Consider the following 20,350-nt stretch of genomic DNA (forward strand, 5'->3'; position numbering starts at 1 on the left):
CAGGGGCCGTCTGATGCGAGGAGCCTGTGTCTGTGTCCACAGTCATGCCCCACCCCCAGCGCTTCAGCGGGGACAGCGTCGTGTCCTGGAGCGACCTGGACATCACCATCTCCGTGCCCTGGTACCTGGGGCTCATGTTCCGGACCAGGAAGGAGGACGGCGTGCTGATGGAGGCCACGGCGGGCGTGTCCTCCCGGCTCCATCTCCAGGTGAGCGGGAGCCCCGTCCCACCCCGGGCGCCTGCAGGACAGCTGTGCACCCGCGTGAGGCAACCAGAGGCTCGGGCCGTCTGCCCTGAAGCTGGGCCTTCCCACTGCCCTCGAGGGGCGCATGGTCACTTCTCTCTGCCCACGCCGCTGGTGGTCCTCCCCGTGAAGGACCAGGAGAATGTGACCACCCAGCACCCAGCACCAGATCAGTCAGCCTGTCAACCCTGCCTGGGCGGGGGCTGGAGGCTCGGAGCCCAGGGGGAGCCCCTTCTCTTTTCCCACCTGCCCCCACCCCCACCTGCCTCTGCCCCCTCCCGTCCCCTCCCCCGTCCCTGCTCAGGTCTGTCTCCTGCGCAGGCCTGTTCAGGCCCCACTGAAGGTGCAGTGTGTGCCTTCCGGGTAATTACGGCCACCATTGTTTTTCCCTCATTAACCAGGAACTGTATCAGTTTACCAGGCGGCCCCAGATGCCAGCTCTGGCCCGGAACACGGCAGGCAGTATTCTGCCCGGGGATGGGGTTTCCCTCTGTGGTGGTTTTGCTGTTGGAACAAATTAAATTGGCTGATTCAGGTGATGAGTGGGCGCTCGCAGGCTGTCATTGGCAATGGGGTCTCCATCGGAAAAAAGTACGCTTTCAATGGAACAACACCCAAAGCCACAAACTCCTGTATTGTCTGAGTAATTAAGGTATGAGTAGCTAATTCAAACATGAAAGGTTTCTGCCAGGAACCGTGGCCAGCGCCCCCCTGTGGAAGCCTGGGTGGCAAAGGTGGTGACCTCGGGGCGGCAGGGGGATCTTCCAGACCCCGGAGGCCACCCAGAAGGCCGCCCCACGGCCGTTCCCAAAGGCTGGTCAGCTGGGGATTACAGACGTACTCTGGGCTGTTTCCACACGACGCTTGTGGAATGCAGGCCTCCCGCGGCCTGTGGGCTCTGGGGGCGGTCTCCGCGGTGTTCCCAGCCTCCGCAGTGGCCCAGACAAGGCACAGAGTCGTCCTGCAGCGGGAACAATTTGGCTGATTGCTCTTAGGCGCCCTAAATCCACCTTCATTGTCAAGTGGAAATCACCTGGCTGCTGCTAAATGCTCTCCTAAATCCGGCGACAGACCTCAGGTGGCAAGCAGCTACTCCCAATGCCCTGGGATCATTCTGCAGGCGTTGCTTTTGTTTGTGGTGGTACGTCATTTCATCGTGGAGCTGCTGGCTTCGGGGCTTTGTTAGCGAGGACAGCGAGAGAGAATGGCCGGGCAAGTTTAATGAGTTGACTCGGGCTTCTGCGAAACGAAGGGAAACAAAATATAAAAAGGTGAAAAACTGCCTTCTTCCATTGACTCTCAGTTAAGACTGAAAAGTAAAGTACATTGTTAGCTGCGTGTCTTTATAATCAGCTAAACGCATTTTCTGTTTTCCGTCAAGATTTCTCTGGCCCATCGGGCATTGGTAAGCAGCTCTCTCAGTTAGCAAACGGGTGGCGTTTTCAGCCGTTTTGTTATTGTTTCCAGCGTAACTGCAGGACAGGCAATGTTCGCCGTGTGATTTCGGACCTTTGAGATGTACTGAGACTTGCTTGTGAGCCCCGCATTTGGTGATTTTTGTCGATGTTCTACGTATACTTGAAAAAAAAATATGTTCACTGCAGTCACGTTCTGTAGCATTCTGTGTCTGTCAAGTAGGTGGCGTGTGTTCATGGCGCATTCACATTTTTTCTGTCCTTATTGATTTAGGGAGTTTACTCAGTTGCTGAGAGAGGTGAGTTATCTCCAGCCTTGACTGTGGCTCATCTCTCAGCCCCTCTAGACCTGTCCACTCTTGCTTTGTCAATCTGGAGGCTCCGTTGTCGTTCTGGTTGTCACTGTTCAGTTGCCCAGTTGTGTCCGACTCTTTGTGACCTCATGGACTGCAGCCCGCCAGGCTCCCTGTCCCTCACCATCTCCCGAAGTTTGCCCAAGTTTACTTCCATTGCCTCGGCGATGCCATCCAGCCATCTCATCCTCTGATGCCCTCTTCTCCTTCTGTCCTCAATCTTTCCCAGCATCAGGGACTTTTCCAGTGAACCAGCTGTTTGCGTCAGATGGCCAAGATACTGGAGTCTCAGCTTCAGCATCAGTCCTTCCAACCAGTATTCAGGGTTGATTTCCCTTAAGATTGACTGGTTTGATCTCCTTGCTGTCCAAGGGACTCTCAGGAGTCTTCTCCAGCACCATGGTTCGAAGGCATCAATTCTTTGGCATTTTGCCTTCTTTATGGTCCAGCTCTCACAACTGTATGTGACGCTAGAAGACTGTAGCCTTGACTAGACGCACCTGTGTCGGCAGAGTAACGTCTCTGCTTTCCAACACACAGCCCAGGTTTGACATCGCTTTCCTGCCAAGAAGCGATCGTCGGCTGATTTCATGGCTGCAGTCACCGTCCATAGTGAGTTTAGAGACAAGAAGAGGAAATCTGCCACTGCTTCCTCCTTTCCCCTTCTGTTTGCTGTGAAGTAATGGGGCCGGATGCCATGATCTTAATTTTTTTAATATTTAGTCTTAAGCCGGCTCTTTCACTCTCCTCCTTCACCCTCATCAAGAGGCTCTTCAGTTCCTCTTCACTTTCTGCCATTAGCATGGTATCGTCAGCATGTCTGAGGTTGTTGATGTTTCTCCCGCCTATCTTGATTCCAGCTTGTTACTCACCCAGCCCGGCATTTCTCATGACGTGCTCAGTGTGGAGGTTAAACAAACAGGGTGACAGCAGATGGGCCTGTGGTGCTCCTTTCTCAATCTTGAACCAGTCAGTTGTTCCTTACAGGGTTCTAACTGTTGCTTCTCAGGAGGCGGGTAAGATGGTCTGGTATTCCCATCCCTTTAAGAGCTTTCCATTTTGTTGTGATCCACACAGTCAAAGGCTTTAGTGCAGTCGATGAAACAGAGGTAGATGTTTTTCTGGAACTCCCTAGCTTTCTCAATAATCCAGTGAATGTTGGCAATTTGCGCTCTGGTTCCTCTTCCTTTTCTAAACCCAGCTTGGAAGTTCTTGGTTCACGTAAGGCTGAAGCCTAGCATGCAGGATTTTAAGCATGACCTCACTAGCGTGGGAGATGAGTGTAAGTCTCCGATGTTTGGTACTGCCCTCCTTGGGAACTGGGGTGAGGGCTGGTCTTTCCCAGTCCTGTGGCCACTGCGGGGTCTTGCAGATTTGCTGACACATTGAATGCAACACCTTGATGGCATCATGCTTTAGGGTTTTGAGTAGTTCTGCTGGAATTCCATCGCATCCGCTAGCTTTATTAGCAGCAGGGCTTCCTGAGGCCCATGTGACTTCGCTCTCTAGAATGTCTGGCTCTGGGTGATGTGATTAGGCCATGTTATTAGGTGCATACAATTTTAGGATTGTTTTATCTTTCTGGAATACTGACTCTGTTATCACGATGAAAATCCTCTTTATCGTTCATAATTATTTTTGCTTTAGAATCTACTTTGTCTCCTGTTAATATAGCTGTGCTTAGCTTTTGTTGGTGTTTCTGTGATGTATCTTTTTCTATCTTTCTCCTTTCAACATTTCTGTTTCCTCGTATTTCAGGCTCCTTATATTAAGCGGTGCACTGATAGTGCTTTTTAATATGCTCTATATTTAATTTGAAGTTAGGTTTGTTACAGCAGTGTGTTTTTAGATTTCTAACATGTATTTTTGGAACTGTAGCTGATTTACAATCTTACAGTATTTAAACATGGTAGTTTGAGTCTTATCTCATGAAACAAGGAATAATTACGTCCAGAAATAAGTCTACTGGTACCTGAATCAGTCTCCTTGAAAGCTCTGTGGTTCCCATTACTGTTTTCACGTCTGTGTGTGATGGTCCTCTTGTCTGGATTCCCATGAGTCTATTTTAAGACACCGTCCTCTCTCCTGGCGCACTTGGTTATTTTTGATGGAATGCTGGACATCACGTTGAAAAGCGAGAGGCAGTTTGAAACGAGGATGGTGGGGTCATTATCCCCCGTGTTTGCTTCTGGTTGCAGCGCTCACCCTGGGCAGGCTCAGAATTCCACTTCCTCTCCTCCCAGCCGCACGAGCCAAGAAAGCTTCGCACAGCTCTCAGCCTCAGCGGTTCCTCCCAGAGCCCTCTGGCAGCCGTGCAGCAGGGCCGAGCACATCCCTGCAGAACCCCACCCTCTGCCTGGCTGTGCTTCTGTGACTTGCAGTGCCTTGGGTCACTCTGCTGCCTTGGACAGCTGTGCGTTAAGATTCTGCCTCATTTTCCCGGGTGTGCTCAGGAGGCGGGCTGATCCAAACTGCCCAGTCCTTCACTGGAGAAAGGGAACCATGATCTCAGCATTGCCCCAGCTACGTTCTCTTAAAACACGAACATCTTCGGCCGGTTACCACGCTGACTTCTGTCTTTTCATACATATATTTGAACATGGTGGCCTGAATCATGTCCCATAAAATGAAACATTTACATCCAAAAATAAGAGCCCAATAGTCACCAGAACCTGTGATTGTTCCCGATACCTAAGTCCAGTGGGCTTCGTCTTACTTGATCTCTGCCAATATTTGACGCTTCTTACCATATAAGAGGGGCTTCCCTGGTGGCTCAGCTGGTAAAGAATCCGCCTGCAATGCAGGAGACCCTGGTTTGATTCCTGGGTCGGGAAGATCTGCTGGAGAAGGGATAGACTCCCCACCCCAGTATTCTGGGCTTCCCTCACAGCTCAGTTGGTAAAGAATCCACCTGCAGTGCAAGAGACGTGGGTTCCATCCCTGGGTTGGGAGGATCCCCTGGAGAAGGGAATGGCTACCCACTCCAGTATTCTGGCCTGGAGAATTAGGGTTGCAAAGAGTCAGGCATGACTGAGTGACTTTCACTTCACTTCACTTCATCATAGAAGAAAGCATGTGATTCTGGAACACGTGACAGGCAACAGCAAATTAGACTTTGCCTAATTTTTACGTTCATCTTTAACTCAGTGCCCCATGGTAAGTCTGTCTGCATGGCTTTGTTCCTTAAGTGACTACGATGTGGTTTGTATCTTGTCATCACTGCCTCAGTCCCAAGTGGAGCTCTTCCCGTCCTGCAGATCCTGAACAACTACATCCAGTTCGAGGTGTCCCACGGCGCCTCGGACGTGGTGTCCATGCAGCTGTCCAGGTCACGCGTGACCGACGGGGAGTGGCACCACCTGCTGATAGAACTGAAGAGTGCCAAGGAGGGCAAAGATATCAAGTACCTGGCAGTCATGACCCTGGACTATGGCATGGACCAGGTGAGTGGGCCTCTGCACCCTCTTTGGAACAGACCCCTCCCCTGGGCCTGCGGGGACACAGGGGGGCCCTGCCAGGTGCCAGGTGCTTGTGGATTTGGAGGAATGCTTTCTGGGCTCCCCTGAACTCGGGTCCGATGTTTCTCCTTCTGCTGGGATCACGGGAGCCTGCACCTCATCCCTGCCTAGATGGTCAGCTCCTGGCACCAGGAGCTGGACTCGGTCCCGCCGTGTGTCCCAGCGTGGCTGCCGGTGCCGCCTGCAGCAGCGATTTCTTGTAGCAAAGCTGGCTTGAGCCACAGCCGTTCTGTGCTGTGCCTCTGGGGTACACAGATGGACCTGGGGGAGGCACGTGACCGAGGTGCCGGAGGGGCTGTGGGCCCCCGGAGAGGCACACCTGTCCCAGCTGGGCAGGTGGCATGCCAGGCAGGCGACTCAGAGAACGCTGGATCTGCAGGGTGTGAGCCAGGTGACCGGAGGCATGTCAGGGGATCCCCACACACTGGAGGGGCTTCCCTGTGGTTCCTAAGAGCTCTTGGAGTCCAGGCTCTTCCCACACCTGGCTCTGGGAATGAACAGCTGCCGTGTTCTGAGCTTGAGGATCCGGCCGAGACTTCCTTAGGTTCCTGCCACCACGGACGGGTTTTACGTTTTTTTAGTTTATCAAACTTTCTTACGCAGTGGCTCATTGGCAGTGCCCACGATGGAAGTGGGAGGGTGGCCCACGTCCCCCAAGCCGTCCACCTTGGCCGGGCTGGGACACAGACACGTGTCCCCCGGCTGGTTCCCGCACCCCGCCATCTCAGGCACGAACAGCTGTGCTCTCCACGGAAATGGCTGCGTGGCCCCCTGTGTGAGGCAGGGACGGCCCCCAGGCCGTGGGGAGCGCCCGGCCTGGCTGGGTTGCAGCCTCTGAGCGCGCGCTTCCCAGCCGGGTGTCTGCAGGCGGTGGCCCAGCCCTTCTCTTTGCACAGGACACGGTGCAGATCGGGAACCAGCTTCCCGGGCTGCGGATGAGAAGCCTCGTCGTGGGGGGCGTGTCTGAGGACAAGGTGTCCGTGCGTCGCGGCTTCCGGGGCTGCATGCAGGTACCCCATGCGCGCGCCCTCCCCGACCCCTACCCTGGGCCTCCACGGCGGGCTCAGGGCGGCCGGCACCACCCTCGGTGCCATGATTGTCCTGCTGCTTTTCAGCAAACGAGTTCACTTGTCTAATCACCCACCCAACTTGAACACATCCTGTTTCCCACTTGTCTAATCACCCACCCAACTTGAACACATCCTGTTTCCCACTTATGGCCCTCCTCCTCCCTGCCTCCCCTCGAGTTCTGCACCGCCCTCCCGGCCACCCCCTCATCCACCTGCAGCCCTGCCTTCATGTCCCGTCCAGAGCCTCCCTCTGGCCGCCTGCAGCAGCCCCCATCCTCACCTGGATGGGCCCCAGCCCCGTCCCCTAGACCAGGTGCGCTAGCAGCAGCCCGAGGGAGCCGTTGTATAACGATGCTCCACTCATGTCTGCCTGCCCCCAGGCTCCCACTGCAGGCAACAGTCCTTCGCGCCTGCCCCTGTGCTCTCGCACCTCTGTGATCTGGCCCCATGGTGCTTTGCACGGTGCCTCGACTCCAGACACCCTCTGCACAGCCCCCCGCTTCTCCCAGGAGCCGCCCTGCCCTCCGTCTCCAGCAGCTGTTCTGCTTCCTGCTTCCTCCGTGACCCTCACCATGGAATTATCAGAACATGGAATTATTCCGTCTTCACCCCAGATGGCCTGAACCCCGTCCTGGGGGCCACACCTGGGGAGGGGCAGCAGTGCCTGCATCCTGGCCTCACTTTTGCAACAAGGGACCCCAGGCTCACTTTTGGGGGTTCCTCCAGCCCTGAGGGACTGACTCTGGGTCCTCCTTTCTGAAACACAGGGAGTGAGAATGGGGGAGACGGCCACCAACATCGCCACACTGAACATGAACGACGCCCTCAAGGTCAGGGTGAAGGACGGCTGTGAGGTGGAGGACCCCTGCTCCTCCAGCCCCTGCCCTCCCCACAGCAGCTGCCACAACACCTGGGACGGCTACTCCTGTGTCTGCGACAGAGGTGGGCGCCCGCCGGCCGCGGGGGGCCACGCCTTCGGTGCTTTAACCCGCCGAGGCGCGCCGAGCCGGGTGCTGGTCCCCAGCACCTCTCTGCGGGCGTGTGGTGCCGGAGTGTGTTTCGTAACTGAGGAGGGGCCCCTGTGCTGTCTCTTCACCTGGGGGCAGGGACACTCCCTCTGTATCCTCCAGGCATACTGACACGAGGGAGTGGTAGTGAAGGGCACATGCTTGAGAATATGTTGGGCGCTCGCCTCTGACTGTCGAGGTGATGCTTGGCTGGTACCTCTCCTCCGTGTTTCCAGGTCGGACCCCCTGAGTGTCCATGCTTCAGGTGATTCCAAGGGCCTCTGCGGCTTTCCTCCGCAGAGCAGCCTGGAAAGGGGGTCTTGGGGTGGCCGCAGATTGCAAACACAGGCTCACGCAGAGGGTCTCTCCCCACCCACCCCTTCACGGAACGCGGACCTGCGGTGTGAGAGGCGGGTCCCGGGGTGGGGTAACGCTGGCCTGTCCCCGCAGGGTACTTTGGGAAGAGGTGTGTGGATGCGTGTCACATGAACCCCTGCAGGCACATGGCAGCCTGCGTGCACAGCCCCGACTCCCCGCGCGGCTACATGTGTGAGTGCGGGTCCAGCCACTATGGGCAGTACTGCGAGAACAGGTGAGCGCCGCCCCCACCGGCAGGCCCACGCGCTGCTCCCCCTCTCGACCTGCTCTCTCCCTCTGTTACTGAACCTCAAGTAGGCGAGGTACCTTTTGATAACCTCCATCTGATTCCCCCTTCCTCACCACTTGGTGAGTTTACAATAGCTTCATTACGGCGTTTAAAAGCCTTCCCAGATAGCTCAGTGGTAACGAATCTGCCTGCGAGGCAGGAGACACGGGACATGTGGGTTCAATCCCTGGGTCGGGAAGATCCCCTGGAGGAGGAGATGGCAGCCCACTCTAGTATTCTTGCCTGGAGAATCCCATGGACAGAAGAGCCTGGAGGGCTACAGTCTGTGGGGTCACAGAGACTCAGACACGACTAAGCGACTGAACAGCAACAACATGTGGTTCTGGATAACAAGGACGTGTCTTTTAATTTGGCATGAAATAAAGGAGAATCCAACCAGGCATCTCTCACCAACCCCTACTGAGCTTGTCTCCACCCAAATGCACAGCGGAGCTGCCCAGCCTGCCGGGTGATGGTGGGGTGGAGTCAGGGAGGCTGAAGGGAGGGGCACCTCCAGGGGGTGTTCAGGAGGGGACACCAGAGGGCAGAGCCAGCGAGCAGTGATGGCATGAGGCCTGTCTAAGGAGCTCAGAGGGTCAGCCAGTCCTGGGCAGGGCTGGCACATGCTGTCCCAGGCAGCTTCTGGACCAGGGAGACTCCCAGGCCTGAGTGGAGGGGCTGCCTGCAAACTGGGAACAGAGCTCAGCTTTGTGGAGGCCACGGGGGCCCCACAGAAAGCCATGGGGGGATCAAGACTGGGTGTCAGAGAGCCTCCGACTCGCGAGTGGAATGTGGCTCAAGCAGGTGGAAGCCAGAGGCCAGGGCACCGGCTGGGAGGCCGTGTGGCGTCCCTGAGGCCTGGCGTTGCCCGTAGGGCAGGGCTGAGGAGGCAGGGAGAAGGGGCAGGATGCCAAGGCTCTGGGGTCCCCCCCGTCGATGCAGATCCGTCAACACCAGACTGGAGTCCCACCCCCGTCCCGGTCGTTTGTATTCCCCTAGTGTGTACACAGTCAGTACTTAATAATTGCTGGTTGGGTGAACAGGTGAGAAGGAGGGGTTGACGCTGGTGGGCGGGCGGATGGAAAGCCGTCAGCCAGGGTAGTAAACGTAGGGCAGGGTTTCATTTTGTGAAGCCTGAAGGGCACACTTGTTGGGTGGTGCCGGGCCACGGAGAGCCAGCCTGGTGGGGGGGTGGCTGTCACCCTCCCTCTGGGCCAGGTGTCCTGGTGGGGGTGCTGGGCAGCGTGAACCGCTGACATGCTGCTCGCGGGAGGCTGGGTCAGGGCGTCACCAGCGTCTTCCAGAGGGAGGGGAAAGGTGGGCAAACCGCTGAAGTAGACCGCTTCCAACATGGGCCCCTGGAGGTTAGGCCTAGCACACGAAAGGCTAAGGCCTTCCGTGGAGGCAGCAGGGGGAAGCGGACCACTCAGGGGCGGGGGGCGCCCAGATCTAGGCCAGTCGGGGCCAAGGCCGCCAACATCCCTCTGGTGCCAAAAAGGGCAGTTACGTACCTTCCACCCGCTGTCTGATGTCCCAACAGAATCGACCTTCCGTGCCCCCGAGGCTGGTGGGGGAACCCTGTGTGCGGGCCTTGCCACTGTGCGGTCAGCAAAGGCTTCGACGCCGACTGCAACAAGACCAGCGGGCAGTGCCTCTGCAAGGTGAGGCCCGCGGGCCGTGGGGACCCAGGGGGGCAGGGCCGGGCACACGCGCCTGCCTGCACAAGAGCGCGCAACTTAGGTGTTCACGGCGTTCACCCTCAGCACCCTAGGCCTGCTGGTTCAGCCCCACCCGGGGTCATCGGAAGCTGAGACATTTCTGTGAGTTTGGCTCATCTTCAGCACCATCCGTGGTTCTCCCCGCTTGGCCGTTTTTCTGGTCTTTAATCAAACCACCCAACAATGACCCCCATTCAAAATATGAGGGACTTTCCTGGTGGCTCGGGACTTTCCTGGAAGTCCGGTGGTTAAGACTTAGCCTTTCAATGCAGACAGTGTGGGTTCAACCCCTGGTCAGGGAACTAAGATCCTGTGTGCCTCATGGCCAGAAAGCCAAAACATAAAACAGAAGCAATGTTGTAACAAATTCAGTAAGGACTAAAAAATGGCCCACATAAAACATTTTTTAAAAATGTAAACAAATAAATATGGAAAGCGTTGCTCACTCCCCCCGCCTTGCATACCTGTCGCCCTCATGCACGGCCTGTTCTCAGCCCAAATCACATGGAAACCCGGCCCACTTGGCCTCCTGGAAAACACCACGTACCTTCAGAATATTGTGTCAGTAATCGCTGTGAGCTGCCAGTAACTTGAATCCCGAAGGGAAGGTCTGTCCGTAACAGTAGCTGCTCAGAGGGATGCGCAGTCTGCTGGCTGGGCTTGCTGACCCAGGAAGGGACCCTGCCCTCACGGTGCTCTCTGCAGCCCCAGCGCTGTCTGACATCTGCATGTCGCTTGGGGTCTGAAGAATCACAAGGGCCCTAGCAGAGCAGGACCACGCAAGCCACGTGGTGGTAGATGGGGTCGTAGCCTCGGTGGGGAGGAGGGCAGAGGGAAAGAGGGTACTTGGGGAAAACATGCCTAGGTTTTTCTTTTTTCATAAAAAGTTATTGAAAATGCAAAAAGGACTATCAACGGTGACAGGGACATCCATGTCCCCTCCCAGGGTGGCTGCTCATGTGTAGTGCCCCCTCTAGGCCCTGAAGTACATGTGGTTGGAACCCCCAGGGGACATTTCCGTGTCCCTGTCTGACACGAAAGTCTGTGTCACTGTGTCCCGGGCCGCAAGTTGCCCAAGTCACTGCCTGTCCCAGTTTCCAGCTGGCGACCCGTGGGCCTCGGGGGACCGAGTGGCCCGGCAAAGGTGCTGTGGCCCATGAACCACCCGGCTGGGCGTCAGTCCAGGACTTTCCAAAACTGAAGCCTGTGTTCTTGACCATCACCCTGACCTGCCCAATGATAGATGTTCAGACGGCTTCTAATTTCTTACAATTTAAAAAAACAAAGCACAAAGCTCCATCTGCCGCCCTGGTGCCCCCATGCACAGATCGCCACTGAGTCTCTGATCCTCCTGAGGACAGAAGCTGGCCCACGTTAAGCACTTGCTGAGATGTGAGGACACCCCTGCCCCGTCCGTCGCGGGGGCCCCAGGTGCCATCGGCCTGGAGGCCATGGGTGGACGGCAGCCGTGAGGCCGGCCGGCCGGGCTGGAACCCTGACGTCACTGAGGACACGTGCTCCAGGGGCGGGGCCTCTGCGGCACTGACGTCCAGCCTCTGCTTCTGGCTCCCGCAGGAGAATTACTACAGGCCCCCGGGGCAGGATGCCTGCCTGCCCTGTGACTGCTTCCCGCATGGCTCCCACAGCCGCGTGTGCGACGTGGACACCGGGCAGTGCAGCTGCAAGCCCGGGGTCATCGGACGCCGGTGCAACCGCTGTGACAACCCTTTCGCCGAGGTCACCGCCCTCGGCTGCGAAGGTCTGCGCCGCCCTCGGCCCGCTCAGCCGTGCGGCAGCGACAGGCCACTGTGCATCTGCCTCTGGGGGGAGGGTTGTGTGTGTGCGCACGTGTGCACTGCACTCTCCCGGGGCGTGGGGGGCGCCTGACAGCCTCGTGGTCCAGTTGTGTCTGCTTGGCTTTCTACAGCTGGCCCTCCAGGCGGCGTGGGTCAGAGCCTGTGTCCCCCTCCCTGATTCTCACCCCCGTGGTGGAGGCGCGCCGGGTTCGGTTCTCGGTGGGGCTAGGCTCCCTTCCGGGAGGAGCGTACAGGGAGCACCGCACACGCGTGTGCCAGGCTGAGCGCCTGCCCTCTGTCCCCAGTGATCTACAACGGATGCCCCAGAGCATTTGAGGCTGGCATATGGTGGCCACAGACCAAGTTCGGGCAGCCAGCCGCAGTGCCGTGCCCCAAAGGGTCCGTGGGTAAGTACCATGGGGTGTGGCCTGTGGCATCCGTTCCAGACAGGACAGTCAATGGTGTGGGGCTCGAGGGAGGGCTGGCCAAGGCATCGGAGCTCACCGGATGTTCCGTGTTGAAAGAGTTCCTTTACCCAAAGTGCCGGGGGAATAAGAACTTTTTCGTCAATCGTAAACGGCAAAACCTGGAAAGAGCACACGGAAAACGTGAAGAACACAGCGGCGGGAGGGTTGAGGGGTCTCTTGGTAAGATGGGGGTGATGCCTGCACCCACACCTCGAGGGGCCCGGAAGGTCCAGTGAGATGATGCAGGGCGCGCCAGCCCCAAGTGGGATCCAGGCGGGCCTGCAGCGCACGTGGACACAGTGGGCGCTCGAGACCACCCAGCCGATTTATCTTTTCACGGACTTGCTCAGCTGCCCACCCATAGCAACTGAGCAGCCCAGGTCAGTTGTAAGGTTGTTAATGTCTGGCAGATGTGGGCACGGCCCCAGACCTGAGGGAAGAGCTGTGTTGGCTTCGTGGCTGCAGCACCCATGGGCCCTGGGCCAGCCAGGGGTTGGTTCACAAGTCAGCTTTCAGGCTCAATGGGTCCTTCCCTGCTCCCTAGGAAACGCGGTCCGGCACTGCAGCGGGGAGAAGGGCTGGCTGCCCCCGGAGCTCTTTAACTGCACCACCGTCTCCTTCATGGACCTCAAAGCCATGGTAGGCTGCGCCCTGGGGACGCACGGGAGGGCGCTGGGCGTCCAGGCCCCCGGGATCGCGTGGGCCCAGGCCGGCCCTTGGAGGCCGTCTCCGCCTCCCTTTCCAGATCTCAGCCCACGTCTGGGTCTGCAGACTCGGGGCCCCCGGGTTTGGGCCCCCCGCCCACAGCTCCCCACACCCTGCCCTGTCCCTCATCCACCTGGGCTCTTTCTCCAGGTGCTTTTGAGCCTGACACACCCTCCTTTTGTGTGCCATGGCCATCTGGGGGTCTGGGGGTTTTTAAAGTTCTTTCCTGAGAAGGGGGTTTCCACTGGAAAGCGACGGGCCCTGTGTCCTGGGAAGGGCCAAGGGCCAACGTGGCGCTTGCTCCCTGACCCAGAACGAGAAGCTGAGCCGGAATGAGACGCAGATGGACGGGGAGCGGTCCCTGCGGCTGGCCCGGGCACTGCGCAACGCCACGCAGCACACGGCCTCGCTCTTCGGCAACGACGTGCGGACGGCCTACCAGCTGCTGGGCCGCGTTCTGCTGCACGAGAGCAGCCAGCAGGGCTTCGAGCTGGCGGCCACGCGGGATGCCAACTTCCACGAGGTAGGAGGGTGGCAGGCGCGGGGCCCCTAGTCCCGCAAGTCCCGGGGTCCAGACGGGGCTGTGACCGGCCGGCGTGTCCAGTGTCCTCGGGGCAAGACCCCACTTTCCCGATGTGAGCTCAGGCCCATTCAGTGACTGGAAAGGGGACTCCTGAGGGTTGGGAGCATCGTGGCAAAGGAGCAGGCCTGACGGGGAAGAGCGTGATGCCGCGCGCACACCAGCATTCGGGGTGGTCTACCTGAGTCAGCCCTCTGACTGCCACACTCATCCTCTGTGGAGCCCACTGTTGCCCGGCTTTACAGTTAAGGAATCTGAGGCCCAGGGGGCCCAGGGCACGCAGCCTGTGAGAGGTGGGCACCAGGGTCTCCCGGCCCCAGAGCTCCCGATCTCGGGTGGCCTGGCGTCTCCTTCCCTAGAGACAGCCCTGCGTTGCGTTTAAGTGATTGGTCCCTACGAAGCGTCTGTTGAAAATAACCAGTAAGGAGACGCGTTCACCTAGCTTATAAACTGCTCTTGTGTTGGGGGGTGGCTGGCATTGCCTCATATTTCTGCTTCACTCCTAAGGCCTCCTGGTCCATGCAGAGCCCCCGGGGACCCTCTCCAACCATGCAGAGCCCCCCGGGGAACCTTCCTGTCCATGCTGACCACCCCCAACCCTGGGAACCTCCATGCAGAGTCCTCAGGGTGTCGGAAGGTCCTGTCACCCGCATTTCAATCCAGGCCTGAGGGTTTGGGCCAAGGGAGTTTTGTTCCCATTTCCAATTGTTTGCAAACAGAAGTTTCTCATCCTGCCTTCAGCCTGGGTTGTGGCCCCCCGAGTCCCAGTGACACCCCCGTGTCCTTGCCACGCTGCCCCCCGTTCATCTGCAGTGTTCGGGGAGGGGGCGTCACCTGAACCGGAGCGCACCGGGCGTCCTGGGCTGCCTCCCTGTGGGCTCAGCAGTGGCCGGGGTCCCCACGCCTGACTCTCCTGGTGGGGTGGGGGTTGCCGATGTGACCGGGGGGCGTCTCTGCCTGCCTCTCCCCTTTGCATCTCGGGGGGAAGCCCTGCAAGGATTCCCCGACCATGGAGGTTACACGCCAGCACCTGTCCCCATCTCTGACCGTCTGGGCCCAGCCTGGTCCCGAAGGCTCCCCAGAGCCCGCGCCCTGTCTCGTCAATCAGGCTCCTGCGGGCTGGCCGCACGTAAGCTGAGCACCGTCTGTCTGTCTGTCTGTCTGAGCAGGACGTCGTCCAGACGGGCAGCGCCCTCCTGGCCCCGGCCACCAGGGCCGCCTGGGAGCAGATCCAGCGTAGCGAGCCCGGCACCGCGCAGCTGCTGCGGCGCTTCGAGGCCTACTTCAGCAACGTGGCCCGGAACCTGCGGAGGACGTACCTGCGGCCCTTCGTCATCGTCACGGCCAACGTGGGTGAGGCCACGGCCCAGGGGGGCTGGGGGACCCCCAGGGCCCGTCTGCAGCTCTGCCCCCTTGGCCACGTGTCGGGGAAGGGTCGACGCGGGGAGGGTCTTGGTGGTCCGCAGGCCTTCCAGACCTGGGGGTGGGGCTGCCCGGGGAGGCGGGCTTGAGGGTCTGGCCATAGGTTCAGCCTCCAGCCTCAGGCAGAGGCACAGACCCCGGAGGGGCAGAGACAGGCCGCTGGCAGCAGGCGCAAGGGAATGCCGCCCCCCATACCCACCGCACCGGGCCGGGGGCTGAGCCGTCCACACAGCGAACGCCTGTGGACCGAGTCGCCCCAGGGACTCAGGACGTGCTATTCTGGGCTCGGGGCTTTAACAGTCAGCTTCCTTCCTGGGGAGGAGGCCCTGATGTAGGGCCAGCCCCACCCGCCCAGACAGGGAGACGCTGGAGGGTGCCGTCCTGGACGCGGGGCTGCTGGTCTCCCTCCTGTGTTTATTAAGTTCCCCCGTGGGGCCTCAGGTGGGACCCCAGCACTGCCCCTTCCCTGGGAGTTGCCCCTTAATTTCCGGGATCATCTGTCTCCAGAGGGCTGAGCCTTTAACCCAGAGCTAGCGCGGAGCCTCGGGCTCACGGGGAGGGGCCTCACTGCTGAGCAGACGCTCACGCTGAGCTCACCGGGGCCTGGACGCTGGGCTGGAGGAGGGCGTGGATGCTGTTGTCAGTGGGGCAGGAGGGAAGGGTGAGCGCCGGGGTCCCTGCCTCCGTCTGTGCAGAGGGTCTGGCAGAGCCGGCCTGCAGACTCCCGGGGCAGACAGGACGCGGGCACCCGAGGGGCGCCCGGTGCAGCCGCTGCCCCGCAGCCCCTTCGAGAGGCCGGTCCCGGCCAAGCCTCTGCCCGCACACCCTCCAGCGTCCACCCCAATGCTCTGCGGTTGGGACCCTCCCCCTGCCCTGGCCCGAGAGCATCCTCCTGGGTGCTGCTTGTGCTGGGGCCAGCCGTCCACCTTCCCAGCCCTTGGGGCCAGCCACCCCTGCCTCCCGCATTCCAGGGCTCCCGCTGCCCCTGACCCTGACTGCCGGGGTGGGAGCACCTCCCTTTGCTGTGCAGTGACTTGAGGGTACCCTTCACAGAGTGGGTGTTGAATCAAACAGCTCAGCAGCATGGCCTGGGGCTTCTCCCTGGAGCCTGCAGGGGTGACCGTCGGCAGGGACACGGCTGCAGGGAAATGACACTCCTGTGGGGGGTGAGGGTGCCCCTCCTAAAGCTCCCCAGGTCCCCAGGCCCCCGGCTGTCTGACTCAGCCAGAAGTGGGCGTCGGTTCTGTTCAAAGGGGATGGTGACCAGGGACAGTCCTTCTGGGCCGTTCGGAAGCATCAGCGGTCCAGGTGGGCTCTCCACGCGGGGCGGGGGTCAGGGGCTGTGTGTGATGGGGACCCCTGTACCCCCAGTTCTTGCCGTCGACGTCTTCGACAAGCTGAACTTCACAGGAGCCCACGTGCCGCGGCTCGAGCACCTCCGGGGCGAGGTCCCCAGAGACCTGGAGTCCTCGGTCTTCTTCTCAGAGGACTTCTTCAAACCAGCCGAGAGGAAAGGTAAGGCGGATGAGACGTGGGGGCTCCCCTGGGGGCCTGCAGCAGGGGGAGGAGGGGGGCTCAGCCTGCCGTGGCCCCCGCCCTCTGCCCTGCACCCTGCAGCCCGGCGTTTGCCGGCCCAGAGGGAAAGGCAGCCACGGGGGTGCCTTACAGAAATTGGGCTGGTTTATAACTTGGTGATGGAGTGAACACCCACACTGTGTGTGAGCCAGTCTTCCTTGTGCAGTGAAAACCTGCCTCTCCATGGATGTGAAACTTTAGACTCTTTCCCGACCCCCCAAAAGCCAAGCAGAGCCATCTGAGTTCGGTCCTCCAGTCCTAAGTTAGGACTCGTGCCACACAGCTTAAACACTGCGATTTTCTTAAAGTATGTTTCACAGATCTGCCCCAGCTGCTGAAAACATCTCTCCCAAATAGGGACTTGATGATTCGATGGACAGTTTAAAATTTGAAACCTTTTTAGTCAATTTGTTTTGTCAGTTACATGCATGTTATTCAGATGTCTTAAAAACTTTTAAAGTTTTACACTGATGTAGGATATTGTTATTGTTCAGTCTTGTCCAGGTCTTTGCGACCCCATGGACTGCAGCACACCAGGCCTCCCTGTCCTTCACCATCTCCCAGAGCTTGCTCAAACTCATGTCCATTGAGTCAGTGATGCCATCCAACCATCTCATCCTCTGTCATCCCCTTCTCCTCCTACCTTCAGTCTTTCCCAGCATCAGGGTCTTTTCCAGTGAGTTGGCTCTTCCCATCAGGTGGCCAAACTATTGGAGCTTCAGCTTCAGCATCAGTCCTTCCAATGAATATTCAGAACTGATTTCCTTTAGGATGGACTGGTTGGATCTCCTTGAAGTCCAAGGGACTCCCAAGAGTCTTCTCCAACACCACAGTTCAAAAGCATCAGTTCTTCGGCGCTCAGCCTTGTTTATGGTCCTACTCTCACAGATATTTGCTGTTAATTTTTTAATGTGCTAATTTACCAATTAAACTTTGTATGTATGCATAGGAAAAAAATGTAGGGTTCAGTACTAAGACCTAAGACTAAATATTAAAAAAAACTAGGATCATGGCATCCGGCACCATTACTTCACGGCAAACAGAAGGGGAAAGGAGGAAGCAGTGGCAGATTTCCTCTTCTTGTCTCTAAACTCACTGTGGACGGTGACTGCAGCCATGAAATCAGCGGGACGTTCGCTTCTTGGCAGGAAAGCGATACCAAACCTGGGCTGTGTGTTGGAAAGCAGAGACGTTACTCTGCCGACACAGGTGCGTCTAGTCAAGGCCGTGGCCTCCCCAGTGGTCATGTACGGCTGTGGGAGCTGGACTATAAAGAAGGCAGAATGCCAAAGAATTGATGCCTTCGAACCATGGTGCTGGAGAAGACTCCTGAGAGTCCCTCGGCAGCAAGGAGATCAAACCAGCCAATCTTAAGGGACATCAACCCTGAATATTCCCGGAAGGACTGATGCTGAAGCTGAAGCTCCCGTATTTTGGTCACCTGATGTGAACAGCTGACTTATTGCAAAAGTCTTTGACGCTGGGAAAGATTGAGGGCAGAAGCAGAAGAGGGCATCAGAGAATGAGGTGGCTGGATGGCATCACTGATGCAAAGAACATGAATTTGGGCCAACTCTAGGAACGGTGAGGGACAGGGAGGCCTGGTGTGCTGCAGCGCAAAGAGCTGGACACGACTGGGTGACTGAACAACACCAACAACTATCTATGGTTCCAGGCGTCCACAGAGGGCCCTGAAACGCAAGCCCCGCAGCTAAGGTGGGGTGGACAACTGTGTGTGTGTATCTGCATATAGTTTAGTGTCTTGACCTAAACTCGGGCTCTTTCTCTGTGAGGGTGTCAGCATTTCTGCCTCTGAACTGGCCCCTGGGTTGCCCTCTCTCGGGGCCTGTGGCATCGGGAGTGGACACGCAGGAGGCCATTTGCTTTAGGAAACCCCGTGGGAGAAGCTTGTGGCACCTGCTCCCCTGCTCTGCTTGGGAAGCCTCGGCTGACGCCCCGGCCCCTGCACCTGGACTTTATTCCGTGTGGTATTTACTTAAGTTGCCACAATGTCAGCTGACCAGCATGGTCACCCCGTAGTAAACCGGCCGATTCTCTTTTGATAAGATCCCACCCGGGGCCCCTGCGGCCTCCCCCGCCACTTTCCCAGACACCTGACTTGCCACGTGGCCGGGAGGCTGAGGACCAGGACCCTAAGCTCCCTCAGCCCGAGATGTGGGTGAGACCCTCGTGGCTGGGCTTCCCGGGGTGCAGCCCGGCCCCCTGGCCCCCGGTGTCCGGCTGGCTGCTCAGGTGTCCCTCCTGGAAGACCCCCTTCTCCCTGCCCCATTGCCCTGGGGGCTCCAAGCCTCTGCCCACTCTCACCCCCGCCCCCTCTGGCATCACCAAGCCCACAACCCCCTTGCTCAGACTCGGACCTTCCCGCCCCGCTGCCCCCACAGCCAGTGTTGGCCAGCCTGCCTCACTCAGCAGCCTGAGGGTGGCTAGCCAGGGTTGTTAACCAGCCTGAGGGTGGCTAGCCATGCTGCTAACCGGCCTAAATGTGACTAACCAGGACTGTTAACCAGCCTGAGGGTGGCTAGCCATGCTGTTAACTGGCCTGAGGGTGACTAGCCAGGGTTGTTAACCAGCCTGAGGGTGGCTAGCCATGCTGCTAACCGGCCTAAATGTGACTAACCAGGACTGTTAACCAGCCTGAGGGTGGTTAGCCATGCTGTTAACCAGCCTGAGGGTGACTAGCCAGGGTTGTTAACTAGGCTGAGTGTGGCTAACCAGGGTTGCTGACCAGGCAGAGTATGGGCAACTGGAGCTTTTAACCAGCTGCTGACCAGCACAGCCCTGAGCAGGGTCAAGAGGACGTGGAAAGTGGGTGGCTGCCTCGGGGCAGAGGGGAGTCTGCTGGAATCGGCCAGCCACCCTGAGGCTGGCCCCCCGCCTGTGGCACCCCCATCATGGCAGCAGAGGGAAGACCCTCTCCCACCACCTGCTTCCCTGGAGCCTGTACTCCGGGCGGTGTGTGCTGGCTGGAGATGCCTCCCAAGGAGACCTCTGGACGAGGCCCAGTGGGCACCCTGTGGGTTGTTGGAAACATGGGTGAGTGTGGCCATGAGCCTTCCGCAAGAGTGGTGAGGAGCTGCTTTCTGTGCGTCCTAGGGGTCTCCCAGGCCCCACGTGAGTGGGGTCGATAGCATCCCACTGGATTCTCAGGAGCACCGTGCCCTCGGGTTCACCTGCTGTGGCCCGTGCAGATGGACCACGTTCTGCCAGCCCGTCATCCATGCAGGGACACCTGGGCTGCTCCACCTCGTGGCTGCCGTGACTCAGGGGGCCGTGGGTGCGGTGTGCACGCCTCGGTGAAGCCCTTGCCCCCGGCTCTTCGGGGCACACCCAGAAGTGGGGCTGCAGGGTCCGGGGCGGTTCCGTGTTCGCGCTTCTGAGGAGCCGCCTAGGGTTTTCCACAGAGCCTGCATGGAATTTCACTGGCTCGAAGAGAAAGCGGTCTGGTCGGATCACAGCTATCTGGCCCCCATCCTCACTCTGTGCTTCCGTTGCAGAGGGGCCCACGGCGAGGCCGGCCGGTCGCAAGACCACCCCCCAGATGGCGCGCCTGCAGCCCAGCGCCGAGACGGAGGCCCCGTCCAAGAGGCGGAAGAGACACCCCGAGGAGCCTGGGCAGGTCGCCATCGCCCTGGTCCTCATCTGCCGGACCCTGGGGCAGCTGCTGCCGGAGCGCTACGACCCGGATCGCCGCAGCCTCAGGTAAGGCTGGCTCCAGGAGGCGGGGTGGGGGGATTTCCAGAAGGTTCCAAGGCGCCTGTAGGTCAGAATCTTGACCACCGGAACATCTGTACAAGGACACTGCACAGTAACCC

General features: G+C 58.9%; 1 protein-coding gene across 2 annotated transcripts in view; it reads left to right on the forward strand.

The window, feature by feature from the left end:
- Positions 1 to 20,350, forward strand: part of CELSR1 (cadherin EGF LAG seven-pass G-type receptor 1) — a 146,317-nt gene that overhangs the window by 104,103 nt on the left and 21,864 nt on the right. For both annotated transcript variants that reach the window (XM_025282673.3, XM_044940747.2), the window contains exons 9-21: positions 43 to 209; positions 5,271 to 5,456; positions 6,428 to 6,541; positions 7,369 to 7,543; positions 8,059 to 8,200; positions 9,795 to 9,915; positions 11,548 to 11,731; positions 12,074 to 12,175; positions 12,780 to 12,874; positions 13,254 to 13,463; positions 14,690 to 14,873; positions 16,314 to 16,457; positions 20,033 to 20,237. In XM_025282673.3, the coding sequence (XP_025138458.3) occupies positions 43 to 209; positions 5,271 to 5,456; positions 6,428 to 6,541; positions 7,369 to 7,543; positions 8,059 to 8,200; positions 9,795 to 9,915; positions 11,548 to 11,731; positions 12,074 to 12,175; positions 12,780 to 12,874; positions 13,254 to 13,463; positions 14,690 to 14,873; positions 16,314 to 16,457; positions 20,033 to 20,237 (2,029 nt within the window). The remainder of the gene's footprint in view (positions 1 to 42; positions 210 to 5,270; positions 5,457 to 6,427; positions 6,542 to 7,368; positions 7,544 to 8,058; positions 8,201 to 9,794; positions 9,916 to 11,547; positions 11,732 to 12,073; positions 12,176 to 12,779; positions 12,875 to 13,253; positions 13,464 to 14,689; positions 14,874 to 16,313; positions 16,458 to 20,032; positions 20,238 to 20,350) is intronic.

This window comes from Bubalus bubalis, chromosome 4 (assembly GCF_019923935.1).
Source record: "Bubalus bubalis isolate 160015118507 breed Murrah chromosome 4, NDDB_SH_1, whole genome shotgun sequence".
Taxonomy (NCBI): Eukaryota; Metazoa; Chordata; class Mammalia; order Artiodactyla; family Bovidae; genus Bubalus; species Bubalus bubalis.